Below are 18,311 nucleotides of genomic sequence, written 5' to 3' on the forward strand. Positions count from 1 at the left end.
AAATTGTATGAACCTGATTGAGGTGTGTGTTTGTGTGTGCACTGTATTATGTGCTTGGGTGTGAGCGTCTGCCTTGAGGGGAAGTTGACATACCCTGCAGCATTCCAGGAAAAATCACAGGTCACTGGGAGAGGCTACCTGGGACGCTCACAGAGAGGATGTGTCCTTTACACAACTCCACCACGTAGCCACTGAGCTACGAGCTATATCTTAACATCATCGTACTTTTAAAATTTCATGACTTAATCCTGGTGGTGGTTTAATTTTTCCGAGAATTTTGTCGAAAGGGTCACAGACAGTCAGATACCATTGTTGATCCATTCATAACAATGACGCTGTTTTAGCCTGAAAGGGGGTATAAGTAACAAGGAAGGAAAGTAAGGAAATGAGTAAAGCGAATGGGCATGGAAATGTGAAGAATACAACGAACGATTACAGAACTTTCTCTTCAATAGCATAGAAAGTGAAGTGCAGGTCTTCCTGTCCCTTCTACTGCGCAACAATTCTGCCACGATGCTCATTCAGGCGGCCCCATTGTTTCTTTCTGCTTATTTATGTTGCGAGGGCCTTCGGCCAAAAGCAATAAATTTCAAACTGCCCCAGGGGTGGCATTACAGGACAGGTTGTTGAGAGCAGAGGTGAGAGAGAGCAAGTACGGTGACAAGAGCGACTGTAAATACAAGATAGTGAGCACGTAAAAGACAGAGAGGGAAGCAGAAATGCATTTTGTCCACATACAAAATCTTAATGAATAATGCTTCTTCCTGTGTCTATGTGGAGATTAAGTCCTCCTATTCTGCTGCATGTGTTGGAGTTTTGTTCCTTTGATTATGTGGTTCATGTATTGTTACACGCACAAATCTAAGCCCTATATATACTCTCTTTATGTTTAAACCAAACTTCCTGAAATAATGATGGAAATATCAGGCCCTTAAGATGCTAAATGTTCTACAATGTTCACCAGCGAGTTTCTAACTGTGCCGTTTGGTACTGAACAGATAGTATACAGTGGATGTTAGAGCTTTTTCATAGGAATCTGTCTACTGCAGCCAAAAAAAACAAAAAAAGGTGCTGAGCATGAACCAACACAGACAAATCAAAAGAAATTAGCTGATTGGAGCAGGGTGGTGATAATTTGAGTATTTGAAAATGAATCCTTTATGGGTTTTCCAGTGTCTGACTGTTAAAAATGCACATACATAAATGAATTAGAAAGTAAATAATAGATGAATAAATAAGATTCTTTCTTCTCTTTGCATTACTTAAATGTTGGTGTGCTGAAATTACTTTACTTTGTGCCCAATAGGACAGATTGTTGTGTAATTTCTTTAAAGATAAATCTGAATTGTGTTACTTTTTTTAAATTAATAAAAGTGAAATCAAAAAGGGACATTGACTTGTAAGAAGTACTGGTGACAACATAGAAGATCTATATTTGAACAGCATTTACACTATGAATCAAAACATATTTAAAAGCTTTTTAAAAGCTGTATTCCTTCCCGGAGAATGAAATGACAGAAAATACTACATCATGTTGAAATGATCACTTTCATGTACTGCTGTAACAGCGTCTAGCTCACTCGTGTTATAAATCATTTTAACATTTAAGACTCCTCAAATTGTTTTTCAGTAAAATCCCTGTTTCATGATCCCTTCTTTTAGTCCTTTCATGTAACTGACTCTGCAGTTGAAGCCTGCCAGCAGCACAGAGAGAGGAGATTACGAGCTGCCACAGTCAGGTATAGCAGGTAATGGGTGATAAGAGGCACAGAGATGAGGTCTTGACATCCATGACTCATTTAATAAGTGATCTGAGGCTGCGGCCACTGCAGAGCACTGACAGACAGGTACATCAAAGAATTTAGGGGGTCTAGCTACAGGAGGAGATGGAGCCATTGTTGGATCATCATGTCAGAGAAAAAAAAAAACCTTTGGTACCCTATAGAATTGTAATCATCCGACAACCGCAGCAGCAGGTTTCACATGCGTACAGCTCTGTTCCAGCCATCACTTGCCATGATGAAAAAAAAGACTTCAATCATATGTGCTCTCTGTGTTGCATCACATTGACAGTCACCGCATCTTCTCTGGAGGATCAGGCCTGGTGCTTTGTGTTTGCTTGTGTGGTCTGGTTTGCATTACAATTGTGACGACCCCCCTATTCTTGTGGGGACATCTTGGCAGTGAAACAAACTGATGTTACAGCTGTATTATATAGGGCATAAATTGAGACTATGGGAAACAGTCACAGGCAACTGACCGGTTGCAAACAGAGGCTCAGGATAGAAAATAAACCTAATTATGGCATGATTGTTTACTAGGATTAAGCACACGAGTAACATGCCAAGCACATTAGCCAGCTGAAGAGAAAAAATTAAAGTCCACATTAAAAAGATGCACTCCATTTTAGTCTGTTTTAAAAGACACAGGCAAGCATTCAGAATAAATATAATTTACGTCGTCTTTCTGTACATGTTTACGTATTCTGGCTGTAATTCATGTGATAGTTTAATCAGATACCTCTGAGGGATTAGTCACAAATTTCCCATGGTATCCTGCTTTCATACACTCAAGTGTCTAGTGTTTCTCCCATGCCTGAGCCCAGAGTATAACAGTGTACAGTGGTGATTAAGCCATTATGTGTGGGGTTGATAGAGTGCAGGAGCCAAGCAGCAGTAGGACGAGGGACAATAGCAGGAAGAGACCACAGGGAGGGGGTTGCCGGTCACCATGACCCCCTGGATATTGTTCTGCTGCCCACCAGCATTTGAAGGATGGAGGGGAGGAGGGAAGGACGACATGAGGAGAGAAGGGGTGGGGGACGGAGTGTAATGACTGTGGTCAGGAGAGGGTAGGGAAAAGGAAGCGGCAAATAGGAAGACACAGAAGGGAGATGAGGTAAAACGATGGTAGAGAAGAATGAGTGTGAGGTGAGACAGTAAATGTGTGTGAAATGAAAACTGAGTTGAATGCAGACAAACTCTCTGACAAACTGACAGCTCACAGCCAGACCACCAAAAGAGCTCAACCCACCCCCAGTGTCCCCTCTCAACTGGAGTCCTGCTCTGCGGCACGTACACTTCCAGACAGAGGGGCCAACCAGTCTGGTATATCTCAGCTCCAGGCTCCAGCTTTGTTCTCCTGCTGGACGGCTTTGTCCGCAGTACAGACCAGACCGGATGTCTCCTCAGTGACTTGCCACTTTCTCCCTCTCTCCTGGGTCTAACCATGTCCCACTGTACTGGTGCCCTCCATTTTCAGATCAGCAGCTTGTGTTATCGTCTCTAAGCATTTTATCTTGTGGCCATAAATCTTTTCCTTCCAAGAATGTAGCACTTGACAAGGCAAGTAATATCTTTCAGTTTAACTTTACAACACAAGATTGAAGCTACAACTAAGGACCATTTTTATTATAATCTGTTTAATATTTTCTCAATTTATAATTTGTGCTCGATAAATTAACTAATCACTGCTGCTTTACACAAAATATGTTTTTATATTATGTATATATATATATATAATATTATATTTATTATGTAATACAAAAATCAAGATAATACTTTATCAGACTAAAATTAGTTAGTACTGATACTGTGACGGAAGGTTTTTAAAAGGATGAAGCTAAATTTAAGTTTAATAAGTTATTAAAATAAACTCATGCCCCAACAAATCTGAGTTTTGGGCCAAAAAATAATTATGTTTACAGCGTTATTTTTAATTGTTTTTACAAAATCCAAGTATTATAATTATTATACAGTAAAATAACTAGGTGGTCATGCATCATATTATTCAGGATCTATGTGATACCGGGATTGAATCCACACATATTTGCTTTCTGACTCCTGCATTCTTCTGTCATTAGAACCTGACATTAGACGTGAGGCTGTGGTTGGTGCAGGATGACCTTCCTCAGTGGCCAGTGGAGGTGAAGCAGAATCTAAGGGCGAAAGGAGGAAGCCCATTCTCACTGAGTGACACACACACACACACACACACACACACACACACACACACACACACACACACACACACACACACACACACACACACACACACACACACACACACACACACACACACACACACACACACAAGAACGAGATGTTTTCCACGTCCCAGGGCTATTTGTAAATCTATTCTGGCTCCTGGAGAGGGGAAGTGAGGGTTGGTAGGAAGCGTGGAATGTAGTCGGGAACAGTGGATGATGTAGTATAGTAGCTGGAAGGTGGTGACTGGGGGAAAGAGTGGTGTTACTGTTGCCTAGTTACAAGAACTATGATTGTAGAAATGCTAAATGGTGATGATAAACAAATATGACCATCTAACAGACAAACAATACATCCATCCACAAAGCTTGGAGCACAAGCTAATGGGAGAGGTATTTGCATCCTTGTACATCTATTTCATTATATTACATTACAAATATGATTTCTGTAGTAGTATTAATAGCAAAAACAAATGTACTGGTAAAATGCCCCCAATATATAACAACTCTGTCAGAGCTGAAACATGATGGTTACACAACTGTTCCTAGTGTCTCTCCTCTCTCTTCCACCCATCTATCCTCTCTTCCCATTTTTTCTCCACTCACCCCAACCGGTTAAGGCAGATGGCTGCCCACATTGAGTCTGGTTCTGCCAGAGGTTTCTTCCAAATAATAAGTTGTTTTTCTCTCCACAGTCAGCAAAGTTCTGCTCATTGTGGGACCTGGGTTTCTCTATCATTTTTAAGGCTTCCACGTTAGTGTGTCTTGCCTGAGATAATGTATATAATAATTAGGCGCTATATAAATAAAATTTACATTGAAACTGAGTTGTGGCTGATATATAATTAAATAGATATATTAACTCAGTTGTTATATTAAATGCTTATGCATCAGTGAGGTGGAGCTTTTTTCAGTGCAGTGGTTCCCAATCTAGGAGTCAGGACCTTCCAAAGGCTCACAAGATACATTTGAGAGGTCGTGAGATGATTAAGGTGAGAGAAAAGATTAAAAACAAAGTTCTGATCCACATATTTATGTTATTCTCTCAAACCGTTTTTAATCTTCTTATGTCTTTTCATGAACGATTTGTAAATATACAATTGATACTGATTGGTTTACCGCTCCTACCTCAGTTCGGCTTAAGTTTACAATGATTGTGGTTTGACTGTTTTATTTTACAGTGTGGTCTCTCTCTAAAATTACTGGAAGAGGAAAATGGAAACTTAAGTGTCCTCCCAGTTAACCTCCTGTCATTAGACCCAGAAACAACTTGGCATCATGACCTGGCGTCACCGCTGCGTGACTGTGCACGACACTTGGCACAGACAGAATGTGACAGTCAGAAACAGCTCAGGAATGTGAGGTAGAGAAAGAGAGAAAATGTGGCACTCAGCTCTGTGGATCTGACCTCACTGTGTCCCAGTGCTAACACACATCCGATCCCAAGCACGCCAGACAGACCCGATCCTTCTTTTTGGCCCTAACTGAATGAACGGAAGAGGCAAAGTTGGCCCAGAAACTATACAATGCGGAAGCCATCTTGGTAATGCAACTAAAGGACCGACTTGGCTGAAGCTCCATGAGAGACGCGGCTTGGCTCAGAGGCCAAGAGGGGAAGGAAAGAGGAAGACACTGCTGCTCAAACCCTATGAACGATGGAAGACATCTTGGCTCAGAAAGCAAGGTAGGAAGAGAGAAGTTTGACATCAGTGACACGCAGTGACCTCTGCCACCCTTGGAAAACACAATGCTCACTACCCTGTACCCTGGCACACACAGCTGCAAAATGAGTTTCACTTGTTGATGGCAGATACCTCGTATTTAGTGACACATTATAATGCAATTAAAAAGGTGTTGTTGTAATATGCCTTTACTCTGTTCTTAGTTTTAGTTTAAAGAAAAGAAAAGAACAGTGTTCTTATTGATATGTGAATGTTACTCTGAGCCAGATGAGGAAAAGCTTGAACCTTGTCTCAAGTTAAAATACTGTTAAAATTGGAAACCAACAGAAAAACCACCGCTGCTTTTACAAATACCAGTATTTTCACTCGGTTGGCAATTTAGCTTAAGCTAATACAGTCTGATTGAACCGTGATGCAGTGAATCCTCCTGTCATTACACTTCTAATGACTTCAATAAATACAGAGCATTTATAAACTTCATTATGAAGCAGTTATTGCAATGCCTTATAAAATATCATCTCATTGTTATTCACACATACAAACACCAGGGGTCAGTCCCACACTTCTACTCTTTTTCATTCGCAGCTCAGTTCAGTCTCTGCCCAGTAGGAGTCACCAAAGGTTTGTTTATAATCCATTTGTAAAGAGTGATCTCACTTTTAATAGAAAGAAACTTAAATGCTGCACATCTTGAGGAGACTCCCTGAAATAAGAACATTTGTATCTCAGTTGGATTTTCTAGTTAAACGAAGGATAAATAAATTCTTTCATGTTCTTGTTATTTAATAATTACCCTAACAACTGCAGTCATGCTCTGTTCAACCTTTTAGTTGTATTTCTCCATTATACCACAAGAGGTCAGTCTCACACAACTAATGCAGAGAGGCTCTCTGTCTACACAGGGTCATAGTCCAATGTGTCAATACAGATGTTATAAAAGGTGTTTTATAGAACACACTTTGCCAGTAGTGCAATAAAAGTGTGTACATAAAGAAATAGCACATGTTAGAGTGTGAAGACAATCTAAACAAGAGCATTTAGATTGACAAAGAGAACAATTAGTGACTCACAGAGCGCAGATGAGGTAAGAACCGCTCTATGTCGTTCATGTCGATGCCGTCATCCTCCTCGAACTTGTTTTTGTTCATCCTGACAGAGACGACGAGAAAGAATCAATGAAATGTAATGCTCAGGGATGAGTAACACACATTCTCAATGTGATCACAGAGAAACAGAGTTCTCTAACTGAGATAATATGAAGCAATCAGAACAAATGATAACACAGAGCAGTTCAGCACAAACAAAGAACCAAAGAAAGCAGATCTTACCCCTCTCTGTCAATGTGTGGCAGGTGCTTTGGCGTTCCTCTGATGTGTTTCCTGTGGAAATGGCTGAAGTCCAGTTTCTCCGGCTGCACGTCCCAACCTGCACCTCTTCAATATAGAGACAAAGACGAATCAAAGGTTGGAGAAAGCCAACATCCATACAGCTGAACACAGCAGAGGAAAAAAGTAAATAATGAACAATTAAACACTTCTGTTATTTTATATTATCTGAGAGTGCAGGTAGTGAGTGAATTAATCTGAGCGGTGCCTTGTAACAATCATGGCATTTCTTCTTGTAAATGTTTGGCTTTAAGTAACATCAAACACAACCCAGGTCATGTCTGCCTTTGTGTCCTAAATCAGCTTTTAGTACAGCTTAACCTATTCTCACAAAACCTGATATTGAATCTCCTCTAAAGGTTTTTCCAGGCATGAACAAGTCGCAGTTTTCCAGACTTTTTCTGGTGTTGCCTTTCACACGTTCACAGCAGCAGGAGAAAACCAGGATAATGTACGGACTTCAGTGCATGTGTGACAACAGCGGAACAGTTTGAACACTAACTTCAGATGCTCCTTATGAAGACAACTTTATATATCCAGAAATAGACAGACAGTAGGGAAGATTGAGAACATTTCAATGTAAAACAATAATAATAGGCAGTCTGTGAAGACAGGAAAAGGAGACGTGTGGAGCATCTGTTTTTAATGTAAAGTCTATTAATCACTGACACTACAATAGATTGAACCACTAGATGGCGCTGATGAGGCACTTATTTCTTTAATGCAATAAAGAGAGAATTTTAGAGGTTGAAACAGCATTTGTGTTTTTTTATAAACTAAGCTACAGAACAGGTTTCAATTGCAAGGAGATTTCTTTACACAGCTTGAACTAGAAAGGCAGATATTACTTTATATTAATTGTCATTCAGTTTTAAATTTATACTTCTCTACGTCTCAGTCACTGAGTTTCTTAAATCATCCAGACTCCTTCATTGTGTGCTCAGATGTGCCAACGTGGCTGGAACTTGGGTATCTGAAGCTGCTGTGCGGCCGTTACCATGGCAACCAACTCTCTCTCTCCAATGAGATTGATTTATGTGTCACTTATTTCCTGTCTTTCACCTTTTGTTCTGCTCAGAGTTCCAGTTTCTGCTTTTTTGGGGGTTGTTGAGCAACATTTTGTAAAGATTTGCTCTCAGTAGAAAGAGAAACAAGATTTTAAAGCAGCCGTGCAGGTGCAATATACATGTAGCTTTTGGAAGAAACACGGAAACTAAATAGTTTGTGGGAAGAATCAAAGAATCACCAGCAGCGTTAGAAGAAGAAACTGGATGAACTTTACATAAATCTGTTTTCCTTTCATTTCCCACAATACATTTATATGCCAGAAATGATCTGGGTCTTGGGGGCCAAATCTGGGAAACACTGTCTTGGGCTATCTGGGCCAGATCTAACTAAATTGATTTGCTGAGCTCAAATTAAGAAAATGGAACTGTTGATAAGATGAGCAAAATCAAGCTGAGGGGAAATAAACACTGAAAGAGCAACAGAGAGATTTATAGGACTGTTACAGAGAATAAAGCTAGGACTCAATGTTTGTCTTAAGCTGCTTTCAGACATGCACTGAACTGTGGACATTTTCCTGAAATTTTTCAGCGGTTGTGTGTGAGAACGCAAATGTCCAAGTCAGCTTCTCCTTTTCCAGAATTTCCCTGCCCCGAGTTAAGTGTACGATAAACGTCAGTCATCTAATTTGATAATTATCTCTGGATGAAAAAGAAGTGACATACATGTGTAAAAATGTAAAGTTGAAAAGACACTGTGATTCGAGAGATTTTGGTGACAAGGGCTAACCCAGGTGTCTATTTACTGTTGTAAACATGTCTGACCTTGACAATTGTGCTCTTCTGTGAAAGGCAAACTGTTTTTCCTTAACATTTTCACAGTTATCTGTTTTATGACCCACAGAAGCTATGGTTAAAATTCAGACTCAGTAGACTGTACGACATTTTCGGCGTATAAAACAATGAGGCACCTACCCGAGTGAGTCCATTGTGTTGGCCGCCCATATGTCTGTGCCCAGGATGTCAAAGGAGCAGTCTCTGTTCCCATTCTAGACAGAACATGAGGAAAAGAAAAGAAAATGTTTTCACTTGATGACAAAACACACTGAACAAAGCATCACATTTCTAGCTTACTTAAGCCTGTAATTAATGTTTATAAACAGGTATTTTTTAATGTATATATAATGTAGGCTTTATGCACCTACCTCCCCATAATGTAGCTCAACAAGATACATTATATTCCCTTCTCGCCTGGGAAATGTTCATGTATAGGTCCAGTTTCTAACAAAGCTTTTCTCTCAAAAACTGATCTTCATGTGAAAAACCAGAGGAGCCCTTTCAACATTTATAGGTAATAAAAAATTGATTTGTGGTGATGCTTTTAAATGCTCATGATTAAAAACGGGTAAAGACTCCCACGAGAACCATACGATGAGCACGGTAAGAGTCATGTGACGGAAGTAGCAACAATACTGGGTCTGTCAAATTCTCACCAAGACGGATCATTGAAGAAAAACCAAGGGGATGTTTTAGCACTAAGAAACACATGAGATAGCAGACAAACACACACACAGTTGTATCTTTACCTTTGCAGGGCCTTTGAACTGATTGTTTCTGCCTCTGCTGCCAGAGCGTGAGCCAGAACCTGGTCTGGAGCCTGAACTGGGTCTGGAACCTGTGCTGCCATTACTGCTGTGTTCCCACTCGTCCTGCAAGATTTAATTCAAGGTCAATATGTTGAATTTTTGGTCAGTTAATCTGACACATAAACATCTTTTTAAAATAAAATATAACAAAACAAGTATGTTCCACTAATATTAATAACAGTATATTAGTCTTAAACCCATGTGAACACACTCTCTGATGGAGCTGGTTGGTCAGACTTTTTGTTAATGGAGGCCAGTGCACTATTTCTCCTGCAAAATTGCACTGATTTTGTGCATATGAGGAGCCTGTATTGTGTTGTACTGCTTAATACAAAGGTCTAAATTCACACAAGATACGATATGAGTCAGGGAAGACCTCATCAAATTTTGGTGCGATGAGGATTAGGCGGCAGATCCAGGGACTTCATTTTTGACACATCACCACAGTTTTCCAAGAGAGCAATTCATGGATCTTGATGAAAAAAATCCAGCATGTTTAGAGACCTATATACGTCTCTATAAGAAATTAGGTACAGTTTAATTGAATTTAAGGGTACATTCTAGTTGTTACCATGTTTATTTCTGTTATTGCTCCTGTTAGTTGTAGTTGTTTCTGAGTTCACTATACACTGCAAGAAAGGACAAATCACAAGGGTTCAAGCTGAGGTTTGTTTTCTTATTCTTACTTCCAGGAGCTAAATGTCAAAACAAATCGAAAAAAGGCAGTTGCACGATCTCTGGGACTTTATTTCTGCTAAGGTTTTGGTGTATTGATGTAAATACTGACATTTTGTTTTCAGTCCATCCTCTCTCATATCGCACTCTGCTCTCTATGAACCTGTCAACCATGCTGCTTTTCCCTCACTACTCACTTCCTGATGACTCATTCCAATAAATCTCAGAGGAGCAATAATAGTCTAGATCATTAAAGTTAGAGCCTGCCAACAAACAAGCACAGGTAAGTCAAGGATGAGATGAGAGGGAAAAGAAGAAATGAAAAATTAAGGATGCAATAGGAGACATTGCAAAGTGAAACATGATGCACATGATTTCAGATTTATAGAAAAAACAAACAAGAGAGACAGAAAATGATTATAAAGACAAAGAATGAGTTCTCTCATCACCTGATTCAGAGAAAAAAAAATATTAAGATTGAACTTATTGTTTTCAGGCCATAACCAAAATCCAGCATGAAAATGGATTCTGCATGAAAATGATAAACAAAAACATAATACACTACAAAGCTATAATTACATCACTGATTTTTAGGTGTTGCTATTTTTTAATCTACAGACACATCAATTTGTTCACGTGTAAATTTAATGCAAATTTTGAGTTAAAACAAATCTTCCATCTTAACATCCATTGTGATGGATGGAGAGGTACGGTTTACCCAACCTTTTTTGCTACTTCAGCCCATAGACTGTGAACAGTCAATTCATTAATGAAGCTGAAGTCCAACGCTGTGAAATAAGCAAAACACTAACACACTTACAGGCTTGGATGAGCCTCTCCCCCGAGAAGAAGTCCAGCTGCCATCTTTCTTGTCATTGCAGTCATCGGTCCACTGGAAAAGAGAAAAAAAGGTAGAAGACACTTTTATATGTGAAATGTGGGGGGTGTAAATAAAGACAGCAAACAAACTAAACAGATACTAAACCCTAGAAACTTAGACGTAGGGCAGACAAATCTTATATCATGGCATATTTTGAGATGAGTTTCTTAACAGTCTTTCTTTTTTAAATGACCCCCAATGGTATCACGGATCTCAACTTGGGCTATTTTGAGTGTTTTCATTTGCTCAGTGGAGCACAGCAGCGTGAGTGTGTGTTGACTCTCATGCAGAAAACAGGACAGTTGCTTATCCAGAGGCAGTGTTGGTGGATGCACCTCTGTGTTTGTCTAGGTTTATATACATTACAATAATAATATGTGCAATAAGTGCATCTTTTTGTGGATACAAAGCAGAGACACCGCTGCCTAAATGTAACCACTGCTGCTTTCAAATATTGGACGAATGAAAGCATGTTATATACTTAAGTAACAGGGCTCTGACCTGTGGCACCTTGCCACCATTGTCCAAGTCCAAGTCTCCGTCTGCCTTGTCTCCCAGCAGCCCCTGTACTTGGTACTCAAGCACATAGCTGTCGATAAAGCGCTCCAGCTCCTCGATCTCCTGTGAGCGTGTGCTACCGGCCTCAGACGACGCAGACGCCACAGACGAGTTCTCCATGGCAACCCACGCTACAATTGGTGGAGGAGGAGGGGAGGGGGGAGGAAAGGAGGAAAGTGACCTGTGGAGAGTGGAAAAGAAAGATGCAGAGAGGGGAGAGAGGTAAAAAATTCAGTCTGACGAATTAGAAACTTCCATAACAGGGCATTCATTTCCTTTGACTCCAACACTTACAATAGGAACTTTAAGAACACCAGCAACCCAGGGACAATAATGTAATCGTCAGACAGGTAAATAAATTGATAGTTTTAATGTATTTTCTAGTTCCAACCTTTCCATGAATCTCATATGTGATAATTTTATGTTTAATTGAAATGTAATTGTAAAGACAATATCTTTGAATTTTGGACTGTTGGCTGAATAACATACTGTGAATATAAATTCTTGTGCTTTAGAATACTATACTATACTATCAGGGATTTTTCATGAGGAAAAAAATTAACCATAATGAAAACTAGACAATCAGTACAGCGTCAAATATTAAAAATGTCCTACCTCGCAATGTAAAGTTTAAAAAAAGTCCAAGATCTGGATCCACACTACAATTTAATGGGTTCTTCCCTGACCCATATCACATCTTTCTGACAAGTTTTGTGGAAATCCATCCAATACACATCCATATCTGGACTGCCTGCTTTGAAACGATCCAACAGCAGGAATGTTGTGGAGCTACAGAGGACACCAGGTTGTGTTTTCACCCATCTTATATCAGACTCATCTTCATCATCACGAAAAATCCTGTGACTCATGTCTGCTAGTTTGTCTAGCCAAACTCCCTCTGGTGTCTCAATTCACACACCTCCCCATGTGCACGTCCCTCTTTGTTTTTCCACCTCTTGTCCTGCAATCACTCTCTCTCTCTGTGCTGTCAGCATTGATCACCTGACCCCTGGCCGACAGGGAAGCAGCTTCCTGCCTGCCTGTCTGTTGCTACTAAGCTCCTTTACATCATGGCTTGATCGCCAGCCATGCAAAGAGGATTTATGGCCCACGAGCACGCAGAATTGTATCTGCTGAGCTCTGGGGACTCACTGGGGAGCCCTGTGCATTTTTAGCCAACAAGTCAGGGACAGCAAACAAGTCAGCGACATTAGATCTAAAGAATCTATTGGTTGTAAATTCAGAGCTAATGCAATGTCTATGACTCTCTTAAAAAAAGGTTTTAACATCAAATCTGATCTTACTAGCTAAACTGTGTATGACCATATATTATTAACAAGAAGGTGAACAAAGTAATCACTACACGCCATTTCAACAGAACTAAAGCAAGAATATCAAAATTATATTAATTTTTGAGTTCCAGAAATAGAAACAACCATGTTCAAAACTATTTTACTGAGAGGAAAATGCTGCAGTGTAAGAGCAGACCTCAGGGTCGGCAATGAGACGGCACCCCTGCTATGCAAGAGACTGCAACCTGTACTAGTCTCATGCTCTTTACTTATGACTGTCCTGCTGCTTTCCTTTATGTTCTTTCAGGACAAATGCTTAATCCCTTCATACTAAGCAGCATGGTCAATATCTTCTAATCTGACCTTGTGTCAATAGTATAATCCATCTATACATGATTAGCCTGGTGATTTGCAGCTAGCAGACTGCAGATGCATCAGCACTCAGACCTTGTGCCTTTTAGAAGTTGGGAAATAAACAGCAAGTTAACAGTGTGCACCAATTTCATTTTTCTTTGCAAGTTCTAATTATTCAGATTTTTTCCCAATTATTACTTTTCCCACTGTTTTTATTACTTGCATTTGAATTTTCAGGGTAATCCGTTTTTTGTATGTGTGTCAATTTCCTGTCCCACCTCTGGCAAGATCATGTGTCGAAAATCGATCGTGTGCCCAAAATGAGGACCATTCATGTTGCAACACCAAAGCCTGTAAACTCAGCTCAAATAGGACACATATCACCCAGTCGTCCAAGTCATGCTGCTCTGTAAATCCTCACAGACTCTTCACTGACAGCCTCCTGACACAACAGTGTACACTTAGCAGACAAACAAATGAACATGTGGAAATTTCATTCAGTCAAGCATCTATTTTCAGCTGGACAGTGTTATATTGTGCAGCGTCACATTGGATTTGACTGGAATATAAGTTACCAGTCCCAAACAATGTAATACACTTCATCGAAACAGTCCTGCAGTAAAACATGTATTATAACAGAGTTTAATTTTACTTTTAGAATTTGGTATTTGGTGCCATTGTGTCATTAAGGTTTTTATTCATCTTTACTGTAAATGCTCATTTATGCAGCAAACTTTCTAGTCTTGTTTACCACTCAAAGTGCTTTACATTGCATGCAGCACATCATGCAGCACTTTATCACACATCAATCACTCACTGCCAGAACAGCCGGTTCAGTATCTTGCCCAATGACTCCTCGAGACACAGAATGGGGGCAGATGGAATTGAACTGGTGACCTTTTAGTTTGCTATCTCCTGAGCCATAGCCTCCTCCTGTCTTTAAAGCTTCTCAGTGAAAAGGAGGTAAAATACTGTATTCCTCTCTTGTTCACATAAAGGAGGAGGACACAGCACTGAACATATTTTCATCTCGTCAATTAATTTCAAATGTGCTGAAGTGAATTAACTTTAAGACTGTTTAAATGAATGGAGAAGCTTCAGTAATAGTGAATGTTTGTGACACTAGGTTAATTGAAGCATATCACAGTGGATGTCCTCCTGTTGTCCTTGACATCTGGTTTAGAATTACTGCCTGAGGGGAAACTGCCCACAGCTATTGACCCATCCATTAATACAGCTCTCATCTGGTTCTGTCTTTTTGCCTTGGCATCTACCACTTACTTTATAGTGGCCTTTGTGTGACACTTTACACATGCGTATTGTGCAGGAGTTGCAAATCTCCAGACGTGTGAATACATTACGTTCACCCCAGACAACATGAATGTTAATATCCAAAGTAACTACTGGTTATGCATTATAATACAGGCCTGCTGTATCTGAAATGGGTCACTAAGTCCTCTCTATGCTTTCTTAATACATTGCTCCAAACCTGCAAACATCTATTCTATGATTTTCTAATATGTGCTCTCTGAGGCTTTAGCTTTCAGCTTACTATCAATAAAATCGATGTTCTTCAGATGGAGGAGAAAGAGGTTTGCCTTTCTAACATAAGATCAGTTTGATGTTCAAGGGTGGCACCAACTTGGTCATGTGAGACTCATGCTCATGTGATTAACATCATGCATGGACTTGGGAGGAGACTCGAGTGGGAGATTTATCTTGCTCAAAGAAAGAGCTACTGTCTTAAGTACACAAGGGAAAAACAAACTAAAGCATGAACAGCAGGCTGTTGGCCCTCTGAGCTTTGTCTAAACAGAGAAACTGACTCTGCAAGGTCAGGAGCACAAATAGCATCACAGGGCTTCTCAAATTTAACAAGCACAAGTCTTGTCTTAAGATGATGCAATGGTACGGGCTCTCACTTTAGAATGTATTGATGTAAATGAGTAGGGAAAAAGCATTTATAAAAACTGCATTGGTTTGAACTTTGTAGTAATGAACTCCCAGGTTCTGGGACACATTATAAGAGAAAACGAGCAGCAGTTGCAACTCAGATGATCTTAATCATCAGTTAATCTGTTGATTTGTTTCTCGATTAGTGCAGATTACACATCACATTGTGTTCACGTTGTATGAAGCCCTGATGTGAGTCAGTGTCCACTGGATCAGAAAACAACAAGTTTTAAAAAGGAACACAATCTGGGTGTGTGCAGTTAAGCAGAACTAAGCTTATCAGACCTATGTAGCCCACAGCTCATCTCTCCTCGAGCCTTACGATCATAACAAAACTGAGCTGTGAATGTTACATTATGAGAGATGTAGGTGCCGGATTTTGACAGGGAAGTAGACCGTGTAGAACAAAAACGATGTAATCTCTGGTTCTGCTGCATCAATGTAGAAACTGATAATGTTTTAGTATTAAGAGGCAGACAGCAAACATCAGGGAGAGAGAAGGGGCATAACATAAAGGTCCCCAGCTGGAATCAGGTGTTGAAGATATGTGGCATATACTGAAACCAGTTGAAAAACAGAGCTTTTAAAAGGGGCATAGAATCCAGGAAACGTCAGCTAACACAAAAAAATGCCTCTCACAATTTTCAAAACCCTAAAATGGCACATGCAAATTGTTTGTTTGTCAATCCCTCTTCCCATATACCCTGAGCACCTCCCCACCTCGCTCTTTCCTGTCTCCACCCTTCTGCACTCCCTTCCTCAGCTGTTCCAACAAAGAGCTGCCTGCCACACTGTCCTGGCCTGAGCTCCACTGATGTAGCAACGACTGCGCCCGGGGCCCAGCACCAACCAGACAGATACTAAACTGGCCAGACAGACACAGCGTGGCACTGGACAGCGCGACGTTTCTTTGTTTAAGAGGCTGTGACAAATGCCGGTCTACACCACAAATATTATCCCAGGATAGATCACCGAAAAGACACAAAAAGAGGAAATTGTGTTCATAAAACATTGTGCAGTATCCTTCCGTGTTTTAGACTATTGGACTATATCAAGAGCATGGTCAGTAGCATGTCGAGTTGTCCAGAGCTTTTCTTGGAATCATAAACTCAAATTGATAACTTTTTCCTTTCATTAAGGACATGCTTCCACCTTTCTCTTCTGCTTTTTCAATAAGGATTTTGATTTGTTAAAAGACATCTGAACTCCATTGTCAAATTGTAGTAATCTAAGAAAGATTGAGTATCTCACAGTGGGTACAGATATAATGGATGTCTTGTTCTCAAGATATACAACTAATAAAAGTAATTTCTGGAATATTAGGCATAATAACCAAGTAAACCATCATTACTTTGTGTACAAACACACAATAGCACTACAGAAAAAAATGTCTCCTCACACATCATAAAGGCTGTGTCATGGTTTGCTACAGCAACACAAAATACTGTGTAATGTATGACAAACAAGCCCAGAGCCATCAGTGATTTGCACTCTTTGATTTGGTTACACAACAGCCAAAGATCAATGATCCTTACAACCCAAACAGAGCTGACCATGAGACCCAGTCTCCTCAGTGGGAGTCCAAGTCAACCCATGCAGCGAGAGCTGCTAATACGTCTAATCTGGTCTACTACAGACTGGATGTCTTAGCAAATTCCCACTTGGGTTTAAATATAAATGGGTATAGTCCGGATCTGAGAGCAGGATAGCAGCGTAAAGTCTTTGAGAACAAGTTTGACATATTTGCTAATAAATATGAGGAACCAATAACCAATACATTTTCTACACAAATGTGATCATTTGCATTAACATAATTCACATTACATGCACATATGGATGCATGAAAATCACAACTTGGCTGTTTACATGTCTAGTCCTGACCACAGCCTCAGGAGCATGATACCTTAAATTTCACTGTACAAATGAGAGCATTTAATCAAGTTTTCAAATTAGAGTGATTCCTGACACATTACTTGTAACCCTTTGTGCTTCAATCTCTTATAGTGGTTGACCAATGTTGGTTATTTATTGGCCAGTGCTAATATTTAGAGGGCAGGGGAGGTGACTGATGAAAAGTGTTTTAAACTAAACTTAATGTCAACCACGCTTAACTAAACTTTTATTTTATGCTGGCTAATGTAAAATTTACTTGTAATATAAAATATTTTAATTTAAGAAAATGATTGTCCCTTTGCTTCAGTAGATCTGCAGTCTACCTATATTTTTAATTGTCGTAATTGTCCACATGTAGTCAAAAACATATCTGTAGAACATGATGCTCTGTCCCTTCTCTGCTATGCTTTGGAAAATTCATGTAGCCAGTTGGAATTGTGAAACAAATATCATATTCCTAAAGGGTCCTGCAGAATCAGTTGATAACAGACTGTGGGCCAGTGTGGAGTAATTCAGGAAGACGTGTTTATAGAGCTAAGATTACAAACAACTTCAAAAGGAGTGAGAATTCCTGTCTTCCATTCACTGAAATAAACTGGGCTGAGTAAATGTGTTTACTCATACAGAGAGTTGAATGACCTGAATCTGGGGGAAGATGGCATGCACATGGGTGAGTGTGTGTGTTTGTGTGTATACACGTAAAACAATAACCCAATTGTCCCCCTATGGCCCTGAAGTGACCTAATGGGAGAGGATTGGGCATGTGCAGTACTGTTCAATTCTGAACACACACACACACACAACCACACAGTGAGGGTGGTTAACCCGGCTCATGGCTTTCACAACATGTATGGAGAATTTCTGAGGCCTCAAAGCTGAATGGCAACAAAAGTGAAGAGAGACAACAAAGGTTAGTCTGCACCCAAGCAGAGGCCATTATTGGTTAGAGCTGAACAAATGGGATGATGACAAAACAAGTAACACTGAGAACAAAAAGGTCAACC

The 18,311-nt window shown here is 39.9% G+C and overlaps 1 protein-coding gene across 2 annotated transcripts in view; it reads right to left on the reverse strand.

Annotated features, from left to right (window-relative positions):
• The window catches only part of ctif (CBP80/20-dependent translation initiation factor), a 48,675-nt gene that overhangs the window by 27,587 nt on the left and 2,777 nt on the right, over window positions 1-18,311 (reverse strand). For both annotated transcript variants that reach the window (XM_020082373.2, XM_020082372.2), the window contains exons 2-7: window positions 11,759-11,996; window positions 11,198-11,269; window positions 9,643-9,765; window positions 9,032-9,105; window positions 6,996-7,100; window positions 6,738-6,816 (exon numbers count right to left, since the gene is read on the reverse strand). In XM_020082373.2, coding sequence (XP_019937932.1) covers window positions 6,738-6,816; window positions 6,996-7,100; window positions 9,032-9,105; window positions 9,643-9,765; window positions 11,198-11,269; window positions 11,759-11,935 — 630 coding nt within the window. In that variant the 5' untranslated portion in view covers window positions 11,936-11,996. The remainder of the gene's footprint in view (window positions 1-6,737; window positions 6,817-6,995; window positions 7,101-9,031; window positions 9,106-9,642; window positions 9,766-11,197; window positions 11,270-11,758; window positions 11,997-18,311) is intronic.

The sequence above is a fragment of the Paralichthys olivaceus genome, chromosome 18 (assembly GCF_024713975.1).
Source record: "Paralichthys olivaceus isolate ysfri-2021 chromosome 18, ASM2471397v2, whole genome shotgun sequence".
Lineage (NCBI taxonomy): Eukaryota > Metazoa > Chordata > Actinopteri > Pleuronectiformes > Paralichthyidae > Paralichthys > Paralichthys olivaceus.